Source organism: Diadema setosum, chromosome 3, assembly GCF_964275005.1.
Source record: "Diadema setosum chromosome 3, eeDiaSeto1, whole genome shotgun sequence".
Lineage (NCBI taxonomy): Eukaryota > Metazoa > Echinodermata > Echinoidea > Diadematoida > Diadematidae > Diadema > Diadema setosum.
In genome coordinates this window covers 7199951-7213468 of record NC_092687.1, presented here as the reverse complement: position 1 = coordinate 7213468, position 13518 = coordinate 7199951, and the positions used below count along the sequence as shown (strand labels likewise).

At 36.8% G+C, this 13518-nt stretch overlaps 2 protein-coding genes across 2 annotated transcripts; one reads left to right on the top strand and one right to left on the bottom strand.

The window, feature by feature from the left end:
* Positions 1–3703: 3703 nt before the first annotated feature.
* LOC140226701 (somatostatin receptor type 5-like) lies at positions 3704–4795 on the bottom strand. Its single transcript, XM_072307140.1, has one exon. It carries the CDS (start codon positions 4793–4795, stop codon positions 3704–3706), a length of 1092 nt encoding a protein of 363 aa, XP_072163241.1.
* Positions 4796–11127: 6332 nt separating this feature from the next.
* Positions 11128–13291, top strand: LOC140226700 (C3 and PZP-like alpha-2-macroglobulin domain-containing protein 8). Its single transcript, XM_072307139.1, has 3 exons — positions 11128–11206; positions 12104–12277; positions 13020–13291. The coding sequence occupies exons 1-3, from the start codon at positions 11128–11130 to the stop codon at positions 13289–13291; spliced, it is 525 nt and encodes a 174-aa protein (XP_072163240.1).
* The last annotated feature ends 227 nt before the right edge of the window (positions 13292–13518 follow it).

Sequence of the window (13518 nt, the reverse complement as noted above, 5' to 3'; positions counted from 1 at the left end):
GGCACACTGAATGTGTCAGTGAAGAGATGTGAAATGGCCAGCCTGAATGACTGCAGGCTTGTGTTTAGGTTTTTTTCTAACTTTTTATGGTCCATAACATTCAACATGGCCACTCTTTTTGATAACTTAATTACTCACTCCCAGAAAGGTAAACCAATTATCCATGCTCTCTTCATATTCAAGACATGGTCTGTCGCTCCGAGATATGTGTTAGATATGAACAGAGAAAATGGACAGTGTGTTTTTGCCTTCATAGGGAGTGACCACAATATCGAACAGGTGACCAGATGTTAAATGTTACGGATCATAAATTTGTAGAAGAAACCCTAAACAAAAGCCCTAAATACAAACCTGCATTCGTATATTGGTTGACCTGTTTATTGTATGATTGTATTCGTATATGTATTAAAAATATATGGCCACGATATCGAGAATGATAATGGTATTCAACATAATATCCGACAAATTAATATTTGAAGTGTGGCGACTAAAACCTTTAATTTATGTACAGCAAGCATAAATCATATGTCATATCTCATGCCGTTGTCTTATCTAATAGAGTAAAGTCAAGTAAAAGGGCACAATCAGGTAGATGGAATATTTCTCTGTCTCAGGCTGACCGTTCTCTGAAAATAGCCCAATGTCATCTTTCTGTATTACATAAAACGTATTTTTTAGTTACGACAAGTACTAGTACTACTACGGCACACACATAAAAATACACACACACACACATACACACACACACATTATATGTGACCCTGCACCTCAAAACAAACAAAAAGTCGCCAGACATGAATTTTTAGTTAAGACCATATTCTGAAAGAGCAGACTTTAAGCTTTAACATGATGTCTAACTCATATCAAATGGACTGTCCTAACCTATCTAAATATTGGAAAGAAAGCACAAACTCAGGAAAAGTGTGAACTGAGAAAAGAGGTTCTGGAGTACAGTGTCTATTCAAGCGCTTAATCTTTACCAAACCGTGCTGGCTGTGCGATGAATGGAACAAAAAACAGGAAGTAAACCACCACAGTAACAACAGTGAAGGGATTATCAGATTAAACTGATATCAAAGATGCCTCACTAACACATTCTGTCCATAATTAATGCCAACTTTCAAAGCAGTAACACTATCCTTTCAAAAGTTATTAGAGTTGAAAGAGAAGAGTGTGGACAAGGTTTTTCAGAAATGAAAAAGGGATTCTAAAGACACACCTAATCACACTATTCTACCAAAAATGTTCGAGATAAACTGCTAAAAAAACATACTTTCCTGCCCGTTTTATATAAAGTGGAGACTGAGCATGTTCTACTAACACATTCTGTCCATAATCAATGTCAACTTTTAAAGCAGTAAAGTTATCCTTTAAAAAGTTATAAGAATTGAAAGCGAAGAGTGTGCAAAGTACTTCAAAAAAATGAAAAGGGGCCTAAAACTCATATCTGATCATTCTACTGTTCCCCGAAAAAGGTTGTAGAAAAACTGCTGAAAACGCACTTTCCCATGTATGTTATGATCCTAAAGTAAAGAATAGTGTAGAGGAAGGATAGCTCTCTCAGAAAATCTAAAGAACACAAAATTGATCTGGTTGACTCACGTTCTCACGTACAGTCAATGGGTGCGACTTTTTGTTGGTTTTGTGCTGCATGGTCACACTTTATCATTTCCTGCTGATACATCGTAAAGATATCGTAAAGCATAATAGATATTATACATCAAATAAACTAAATATATCAAAGTACCTTTGAAAGATTGCCAAAAATACACTGATACACTGATAAAGGCAAAACGTATCAGTCATGATGTCAATTTTCTAAAGAGTCATTTTCCCATTATGGCATGGCACATAAAGCATTGTCACCTGATTTATACTCCCTCTCTCTGTCACTTTCTCTAACACTCTCTCTTTCATAATTCATCTCTCTCTCTCTCTCTCTCTCTCTCTGTGTAGATAAACAAGAAAGCTGCTCTTGTTGACTGACCGATACGACAGTATTAACCCTATTAAGCCCAAGCTATTTTGACCCTTCCCAGGCCCTATATAACTTTGTTATTGTTTGATGCTTCATCGTCATATTTGGCACAAGGGTAGAGCAATTTATACTCTACATGACCGCATACTTGAATTTTTTTCAAGGTCACCCATAGAGGGCGCTATTTACCAAAATATAAAGAGATACATAGGAAATATGTTGAAAAGATGATTTTTCTGTATAATTTCTTTATCCCCAGTATATATGTCTTATCATAGACCAATATTTTTCATATTTGCCACAAATGATGTGCAAGTCAAGGCTCATTATTAAATTGTTGAAATTTCTCAAGGTCACCACATGGGGACGCTATTCATAACAAAATAAAGAAATACATTATGAGACCTGTGATGTATTGTTTGGATAGGTACATGCATAGTAATCATATTTCATATTCCCATAATATTGGAATTTTAAGTTTGCAGATTGATAATGTGATAAACAAATGATATTAGAGGTATAACTTGGGTGAAGGAATCAAAATGACACAAAATAGAATGGCAATCTTTGGAAAATACTGTTATTTTCAAGTATCTCTGTTATATCTATTGTTTTATGCCGTTGGCACAGAAAACAAAGGAAATAATAGGTGAAGCATTTCAGAGCCGTAATTACTTCACATTTTGCTTCTTCAGCAAATTCCATCCAAGAAACGCCTATTTCATACATTATAATATTGTAGATTGGAATTGGAACAGAAAAATACAAAAAAAAAATCTGACTGACATGGTTGTCAGTTTATGGTTGCCATGGCAACCAGCAATATCAAATATGGCTAAATTATATATCAAAACGTACGGAGTAAGATTTTACGAAAAGTCACCAAATTTTGTTAAAATTGGATGGAGGGCGAAGGAGTGGCGAATGAAAATCTGGTAGGGGGCACATTGTGTCCCCCCCCCCCCCTTGGGCTTTATAAGGTTAACCAATGACACATTAAATGCCATCGGTTTACAGAGAATATGTCAAATCAAATCAAATCAAATCCAAAAGCATGTTCTATATCATGACGCTTCGATATGTTAACAGTACTGTTTGATTCAATCGCAAGGATTATGTGAGGATTCCTATAATACGTATGAAAGATGAGGCAACACTAGGCTTTTCAAAATGTGTACTTAAAGGGGAATTCAAGACAAGTTTGAAGTTGCGTAACAGAAAAGACTAAAATTTTATAAGGACAACGCCGGAAAAAAAAAAAAAAGATATCCTATCTAAATGGGGCTGTCAGTAAGAAAGTTATGACATTTCAATGATTCCCTATTTTTGTGTGCAAAACAAAAGGTGCTTTAACAGCAGTAATGAATATTCCAGCAAATGACTTCATCGTATCACAGCTTCCCATCGATTTTGTAACCAAAAATAATGACGAAATTTCTGCTACAAAATATTTTCACTCAGATACATGTAGGACTCGAATCTGCGGCATAACAACACGGGTACCATAAATTTTCCAGATGCTTGACACTTTTATTTTTCTTTTTTAATTCATATATTAAATATGGAGTTAAGGAGTTTATGGTGACTGTAGAACTTTCAAGTCTATCGCTCACAACACTTCCGACAATTACTGGGAACGCTAATTCAACATGTAGATTGGTGTAGTTTTGGTAGAGATGGTGTCTGCTTATAATATTGTGCTGAGGCGGTAAGAAGTATCCCAACCTAAGGTTTCATGAATCTGAAGCAAAGGCGTCTGCTGGGTTCCGGAATATCGGACAGACGACAGTGTATGATCTTGCCGAAGACGTCACGAAAGTTCGGATGTTTCAAGCCGTATATGATAGGATTCAGGGCGCTGTTGGCCATCATCATCATCGACCCATAGAGGGTCAGGACGCTTGCTCCAGGAATCGCAAAATTGACCCCGCTCGGTAGGAAGCAGACGACGAACACGCAGACGATGGTGAACAAGTTTTTGGTGATCTTCACCTCCCTCTCCTGCAATGCTGCATTGAAATTAAAGTGCCCCTTGGTGGCTCCACATCCTCCAGTCCCTGAACGAATCTCGCGGTCAACCACTGGGAATTTAGAGCGAAAACTGCGACCGTGGTTGACAACGAAGACGAGAATGCGGGCGTAGAATACGGCCGTGACGATCAGGGTCAGAATGATGACACTTCCCTGGATAAGAACAAAATAGTGAACCAAGGGATTTGAATCCGTCACGGAACACAGCGAGTAGAACCTGGAATAGCCAAGTTTACCGACTCCGAAGAGAACCGGAACGACCACGTATATAATCGACGTTGCCCATGTGAATATCGAACAAGCAATCGCTTTCTTCGGTTCATTGAAACCTCGTCGACCACGAACACCTTTCGTGATTACGTACCATCGGAGAATGGATATTGCAGCAAGTGTCTGGATGGCTGCCCCGGAACACGAAAAGAGTAACCCTGTTGTCACGATGCAGACGACGTCGGGCAGTGGGTACTCGCCGGAACGGTTGACGAGACCGATCACGAGGAAAGGCAGACACACGCAGGTCAAGAAGTCGGCGATGGCCAGGTTGACGATAAGGACGTTCGTGGCTGTGTGGAGCTTCTTACAAAACGCTACAGACGTGAACACCAGGGAGTTGCCCAGAAAACCGACAGCGGTGACAAGGCACAGACAAAGCGCCACAACGATGCGATGATAAAACGGAATTCCGCTCCGACTACGGGATGTATGAGTGATGGAAGAAGTTGTAGCCCATTCAGCTTCTGAAATATGAATGAATGTTCCTACACTGGTATTCAAGAGCTCTTCCATACCGGGAGCTATCAGCTGCTTTGAATTTCTTTCCGTGGATTTACTGGAAGTTTCTTACGACGGTGACCAAAAAGTGACTACCTTTTCTCCTGTCTTCTTCAATTTTGATATTTAGATCACTTTTGAGGTTGTGATTAGTTGCTATTTTGAGTTTGTTAAAGCGGCAAAACGTTAAGGGTGTACTCTACAAAAGCTTGAAATGGAAAATCAGAGAAGTACTTGCCGAAATAATGTCGCACTGTATCAAACCGTGAGTGAGGTATCGTTCACGAATGCAAAAGGAATTTCAGAATTAAACCAAGCACTGGCAGGGGACGATGTGATTTTATTTATTTATTTATTCTTTTTTTTACACGACGCTGAACAGCTCCGAATTTCACGTGCAGAGCACATGATCGTGACCTCCGGATGCCATTACGTTAATGCCTTCTCATTATAATAATTTTTGAGTCCGCAATCCGTGAACAGTTTTCGGCTGTCTCAAGGGCAAATCTAATGTCCGCTTCCAAGTCCCAGCATTTTACCCTGGCTATGGGTATTTGGTAATGAAGCAGGGAATTGTTACGATAGCCTTCATAAAAAAATACACACGCATACACACACACAACACACACACGCACACACACACACACACACACACAAGAAGATAAGAACTAGTTGAAGGCGTGGTTAATTCGGGCGAATTAATTCACCGAATGGTCAACATGGTAGCGTGTAATGCACCTACGCACTTTAAACGAAATGTCCCTAGCAGTACTCAGTGTCGAAATTTTAACACTGCTTACAAGAAAAAAAAAACAACAACAACAACAACAACAAAAACAACCCTTCATAACCGGGAAAGAGTGGAAAAACATTCCAAACAAAATAATGAGAAAATAAAAATGTGATTACACTCTGAAGGCTTTAGGTCATGTGTAAGTGAATGGAGAAGAACATAATAGATAATAGACATTCCTACTCATATCGGTGTAATCATTAATCATTGTCATTAGATTTAATGTCTCCAACTAGTGATAATAGCATGTAAAATCTTTTTAATTATAGAGCTGTATCAAACCTCAAGAGATTGCGCAGGATTTGATACTATGACCTACTTGTTTACCTGTAAGTTGTCAAGAGCGGACAAAAAGAATGAACATATTTGTCATTAAAGATGGCGAACATAATAAGGCGATTGCCAAGTTTGTGCCTCACATAACGATCTAGTAATAATTTTATCAGTAGCGAAGGGACATTGAGACAAATGAATTCGTTTATGCACTCTCCACTCTTGTGGTAGAATGGTGTGATATTCAGTGCCAGTAAATTTACCACTTTATGAGCCACGTTCCAACGCCCGACAGTTAAGTCGACGGAGTGTCATAGTTTACTAACAAAAAAACGCACAGATCTTCCCAAACCTATTGATAAATCCGAACGTACCAGGTATATTGAAAGCTTTACTCTTGATTCCATTACTATAAGGGGTAATTACTTTGCCTGGCATTTGGTAGGAAACGGTTTTATGTACAAAAAAAAAGAAAAAAAAAACATTACAAACAACTAACCAAAAACAAATAAATAAATCAAGCAAGTCTAATTCTTTATTACAGCTACAGCTACTGGTTATTTTCGAATGAAATATTAATAGAATGTCACAGAAATTCAAATCAAGCAAATAAACTTGGGTTATTTTTGTACAACTCTATTCATTTCATGTCCAGCATAAATATATATCACGTGTAATATCACACAGTTTTCCAAAACAGAATGTTTTCTAATAGCATGCATGTTTTGCCGGCTCCAAATAATTTTGCACACAAGGCATTTACATGGTGGCGCATTAAGACCTGAGTTATACATTGAGTCTCGGGAATTCTGCTCCCTGGTCCCTGTTGCATGAAAATGATGCAATCATTTATAATGCACAAAGTCAAACATAAGTCTCTGGCAGGTAAGGTAACCCCAATGACAACGCAACGTCCTAATTTCTTAATGCCTGTTCTTGCTTTGCAGTAGATTGTAACTCAATTGAATGCTTATTGACAAAACTGTGAAAATCGACAGAAATATAAAAGAAACCTGTTGAGTATTTTCGGAAATGCAAAATGACTGCCATTTCCCATTTTCTCATAATTTATCAACTTGGGAACCACAATGCACGCTTTTATGTCAACTTTATGTTTTGAGACAAGAGAAGCCGAAATAAAATACTTATTGAGAGATTTTGACGCAAGAACCCATAGAAACAATCGGGCGATCCCTGATATCAAAATTCTCCTATAAATTGCCATTTCCCTATTTGTCATTTTGCAAGTAGAAAACCTCCACACAAGATGTCAAAACCGGAAATAACACAATGCTTCACAGTGTGCACGCACTGTTTAACAAAGTGTGAAATTTCTTGACTCTGTTCAATCCGAGCGTTTGAACACTTAGAACACATTGCTAATCGTCAGTTAAGTCTGAACCAGGTCATCTTATGTGAAAAACCACACCACAGTGTATAATTCGAGCGTTTTCACGTAGTCGTATATTCGAACACATTGCGAACACACTGTGGGATACTGTGTACCTGCAGTGCGCAGGTAGCAATAAATCCCATCGAGCTTTTCCCGAAACCCAAAATCACAGTCTTTTACAATTTATTTGAGAACTGGAAATACGTTACTGTTATTGATTGACATCTGATCTTTTTTTAAAATCCCTAAAATATTCAACAAACTTTACCTTAAAATCAAAACGAGTGTTTAAACATGAAGTACACAAAATGATAGTGAAAATCTAAACGTTTGTCCAAAGTACTTATTACATCATATGGGAAACCTTAAAATTCCAGTGCTGGCCCTTTTTTGTGTTTTTTGTTCCTGCCAAAATAATTTACAATCAATTAAATTTGCCTGTAGCTATTTTACCCCTTTCATTGAAATTGAATCTGTTAAATGAGTAATTATATTACTAAACACCATAACATTAGCTTTGTTTAGATCTAGGGATATTTTGTTGGTTTGAATCTAATTATTATCATGATTCAACTCAGAAAAAGGCATGTCAGGTAACACAGTAGGATTTGGGTGTGTCAAAAAACCCCAAACAACAAACAACCTTGAATCCTCCGCAAACGAGGGGAAAAAAGGAGTGCAGATCTTTCTTCTTTTTTTTTTTTGTTCTTTTTCGGGATTTTTTTTTTCTTGTTAACAAGCCGTGTACATAGCGAAAAGTGGTAAAGCCAGTTGACGAAGATGCCTAGTTCTGGATAATAAATCAACCTTTCTATAATTATATTTGATACTATTTCTTATATGTAAACGATTTAAGATAGAAATAAAAGTACCATGGCTACCGACAGGCCGTATTGAGGTAATTTAAACAACGAAATTATAAATAATACATAAAACCTGCCCATGAATATCAAATAACACTGTTGTTAAACAGTATAGTTTGAAATACAAGACAATATTACATGCAAAGCATATTTCGCAACCCCCTCAAAAAAAAACCAAACAAACAAACAAACAAAAAAACATTGAAAAGGGACGGACATTACCAGAATCATATAATACGAATTGTTAACAAATACGAGGACACTTTTGGACACACTTGACAGTTTTCTCCTCACACACAGCGTACTGAATTTCATATTTACATTTTCACACTAACAAGCATATTAAAAATACCTCGCATTGTACAGCATATAGTGTGCTATGTCTATGTATGTTCTATGCTTGTGGTTTGGTATCTGTTTTATTTGTGCATGTGCACTGTGTCTTCTGTTTAATCCAGAAGAAAACCTAAAATTGTCATTTATTTCTGCTTAATTCTGTTACATCAGATATGATTATGTACAAGTTTGGCAAAAGGAAACAAGTGACCGTCATATCATGAAGATGTAATTGAGTATTATGAATATAATAACGACCCAAGTCCATGGAAGACCACTTCGAGTAAACTTAAAAACAACTTCATATCTCTTTTATTTGTCCAATAATATTCTATTCAATTGTGATGGGAAAGCAACATTGTATATACAAATTAGAACATAAATTTATGAAAATTAACATTTACATTAATTGTGGAGTGGGCATTTTGTGTGATGGACTTGGGTCGTTCTTTGAATCATATACATGATATTCTGCTATAGAGATAAGAGAAGGATGAGAAGGGGCGCTATGTCTATATGAATGTAAGAATGACCCAAGTCCTTCATTTTTACATTCATATAAGATTTAACTCATTAATTTCAGGAACTTCCGGGGGTAATTAGGATTTATCATTTATACACAAGATGAGTCTATGTATAGGCTACAATACTATTTCCCATGTCAAACTTAATTCGGCCAAAAACTGGACTTGGGTCGTTCTTATATTCAGGTTTTCAATTTGCTTCTTTGTGCAAACATGAAAAATCTGGCAAAAGGAAGCAAGTGACAATCATATCATGAGTAGGTCCCTACAAATGTATGTTACTTCCTTCCTTTTGCCAAGTATTATATATTTGTAGCAAACATAAAAAAAAAAATTGGCAAAAGGAAGCAAGTGATAATCATAATTATCATAAGGATGTCACTTGCTTCCTTTTCCGAAGAATTAGATTGTGTGCAAATATAAATAATTTGATTTGATTTTGATTTGATTAGATTTGATTTGATTTATTTCTGCTTAATTCCGTTACATCAGATATGATTATGTACAAGTTTGGCAAAGGAAACAAGTGACAATCATGTTTTATCATGAGTATGTTACTTGCTTCCTTTTGCCAAAGTGTTATAGATTTGTAGCAAACATTAAAAAATGGCAAAAGGAAGCAAGTGACAAACATGTCATAAAGATGTTGCTTGCTCCCTTTTGTCAAAGTATTTCAGGTTGTGTGTAAATATAAATGATTTGGCAAAGAGAAGCAAGCGACAGTCATATCATGAAGCTGTAACTTGCTTCCTTTCTCCAATTTTTTCATGCAAGTTTGAGCACTTGCTTCCTTTTGCTACCCAAATATCTCAGAAATGGGCCAAAATTGTAACTTTTGGATTTTTCAGTTAAATAGAGCATACCTCAAATATGTTAAATCAATAACCAAAAAAGGTCAATATCTATAGAAATGTCACTTGCTTCCTTTTGTCAAAGTAGGGCAGTACTACAATGTGTGATGTCACATGCGTACAATGTAAGGAAAATAAAAAGAGAATTTTACAAAACTTTACTTTTTAAATAAAGTACACATTTCTTCGACTTGTTGCTGACATATGTAAAGAGTAATCATTCCCTTTGTCTTCTAAAAGAGAGAAGTCGAGTGTTCTTTTGATATGGGAGAAAAAAGGAAATATGTTAAGTTTTCTTTATTCTTTCTTTTTATCGTTGTACACATGCGACATCACAAGCTATAGTAGTCTTCTTATCCAACCGTTACTGAGCAGATATTCGTAACTTTTGAACGGATTTTCCGATTTTCCTCAAACTGTCACTGATGTGTTCTACTAATATTGCTGTATTCACTCAACCCACATGTCTACATGAAGGTGAACTTGTCCTTTAGCATCAAAATGACAACAAAACAAAACAAAGAAACAAGCAAACAAACGAAACAAACCAGAGAAAAGAAAAAAAAAATCCAATTAAACTCTTCTAAAACCTGAAAAGTTGGCAGTTAGAGAGAGAGAGAAAAAAAAATACCGAATGATACCCCTCAGAAACCTGAAATGCTGGCAGTTGCGACAGAATTTACAAGATCCCTCTCCTCAATACAAATAACGTTTGTTGAAAACAAAACACAATAACTTTGCACAAGACCTTATATAATGACATAATACATAGTTCAAAAAAGAAAATAATTATGTTGAATTGTTTGGGTGCTTATAAGCTTGAAGTCACATACTTTGCTTCTCTGCCGGTCGTCAACTTTATATTGTAAGGAAAGAGAGAAAGAGGCAGAGAAAACAGGGAGAGAGAGGGAGAGAGAGAGAGAAAAAAAAAATGAAAGCAAGCTGTGACTCTTTCATAGGCAATAAGGTCGTTAACCCGCAAACAGTGAAAATTCCATGAAGTTTTATCAACATGAAATTGCAATGACATTTTCTTCACCTATTTCATTCATAACTTAACTGTATCCATGTTGATGTTTATTTTTTACTGTTTGCTTCACATTAAATGAATTAACACATAATCTTCCCCGTACGATTTTTTTTTTTCCTTTTCAATCACTATACAAGGGCAACTTAATTCTTCTTTTATTTTCTTTGAAAGTTTCTGGAACCCTATCGGTTAAAACGCGAAAAAATCATTGCCAATGGCATGTTACATGGTGTGGAACGCTGACTCTCCCTAGCGGAGAGACGGTTGCCTTGGTACCCAGGTTGATGCCAGATGAGGAGATGGCGATATTTCAGCTCCATCCTACGCTGAAAGGAACAAGGAATTACATCTTTTGTATCCCACGTAAGTCATATGCCGATCTGCATCACAAGGCACCTAAACGTGAAGTTTTATATCAAGCAGTTACACGATCTTCCTCAGCAGCTTAGGATTATCAATCATTAGTCAGAGACTTTACCGTTAAAAATGGTAAGGACTCAATTTAATCATTTATTTTCGACATAATACGCATGATTTGTCACATTACCAATCATTGCTTCATTTATTTTATCCTCTGAGCGATTACGATGGAATGGTGGAGAATATCTAACTGTAACTAGGTTTTGTAAAATGAAGCGCCTTGTGGATGAGCCGAATATGACGAAAGTGTGTATAGATAATTGAACTATTTTTAAATATTATGATTTGAATTAATAGTGTAATTGCGTTGTATTTTTGTTTCCTTTTTTGTCATCTGTTTGTTACTCAATTCAGCCTGTGCGTCGGCCCCGTGTCAAAACGGTGGTACGTGTAACGAGACTGAAACTGGCTACAAGTGTGCATGTACAGATTATTATTTTGGACCACAATGTGGTATGTTTCTCCTCCTCTATCCATCTAATATAATTATATTCTTATTTTCTTCTATACTATTCTCTCCAATTGCGATTAGGGGACTTTTTAAATCAGACTCCACCAAGCGTTTGTTAATAAGATACAAAATGGTAAATAAAACATAAATGTTATCAAGTCTGCAGTTTACAAAAGCCTATATCATTACGTTAATCAGTACAAGTATGTATTCATAATTGTACATAACCGACCCTCTGATGACATTTTATGCCTAAAGAAAACAGTATATCGGTCCTGTCCTTCATTGCCTATACACACAACTTTTAGAAAACAAACTACAGTAATTACATTTTTTTTTCTTTTGGATTGTGAACTCCTGATGATATTCCCCTTGCTTTACAATCATAGCCTGCCCAGTGATTTACACTGAGGATTCTGGGGGACCACATAAGGAGTTCGCTTTTCTCGATGTCGAACTGTCTGGAAGTGCGCTGGTCGTCGATTTTGAGGTCAGCGCCAACCACGATGCGAATATTGCCTTGTCCAGTGAGAGCAAAAATCTACAAAAGATGTACCGCATTGGTACAGGTGTAAACCGTTTTCTCTATATTTCTTTGGGCAAATAGTTTGCTTCTGCTTGGGGAAGTCATGGACGGGGCAAGCAGGCGCTTTTTTTCCATGACATAGCAAAAATACCTAAAACAATCAAATAATAATAATCACAACGTTTATCTCAATCGCCCTATTGAGAGTGATGACATCATGAAATCAAGATCTCGTGTTCATGAATGTTGATGAATGAAGAGAGAATACAGGGATATCTAATATACAGTCAGCTTAGCATCAGAAAGGGCTATCGCGTGCAAAGTTTTGAGATTGCAGAGAAACGGAGGAGTCAATTTCCATGAAAAAAAAAAGAAGGTGGGTGCATTCATAAGCAATGTTCAAATATGGATATAGGGTGCAATAGCGTCTTTGTAGTTTTAACTTTTAATGATATACTGAAAATGAACATAAATCAAAATTGACACCATGATTATTGTAGAGGACATCGACGATACCCCCGATATCCCCGAAATTGCGATAAAGCCCTTATTGGTCTCATCCGACCATACATGCAAATGAGTGTGGAGCTCTAGAATCTAAAAAGGAATTAAAATCAGTACAAAATGAGAAGGTAATCCGTGATCACACGCAGATCGCCAAAATAAATGTGTTATCTTTAATAAATCATTATCTTCCATCCTTCACCCATCATACTTGTTAGTTTGTGTTGTTGAAGATGTACTTCCTCTTTTTTTATTTTCACACTCTGTGGAAGCAGTTATCGGCGCACACAAGAAACGTGTAATTGTACAGCGAGAATGTCCAACACCGTACTCAACTGCATGCACCGTCGACATAGCTGCATCTTTTTTCGACTCCGTTCTAACTGGCATTCCGACGTACGACCATTTCTGGTTGACCTTTGACGAGGGCCGTCTCATGATTGGTCGCCATGGCAACCAAGTCGCCTTCATCAACTGGACGGACCCGGATCCTTTTCCAGTCAACCACATCGGGGTGTGGACCGGGTGGACCTCAGAAGGATACTGAAAATTTCACTCGTTTTGCTGATATTTTCAAATCTATTGTGTGAATGCAATCACCATGATCAAAGGTCCTACATGTGTCCACATGTATCACAAAACCAACAACAAGCCGCAGGTTAAGATTGTACGTTCAAATCTATTTCACTCACAATAGCTTTAGTTCATATAGTTCAAAGTTTATATCATTTTTCGACAAAACATATGTGACCCGCTACCACAAAAGGATCCTAA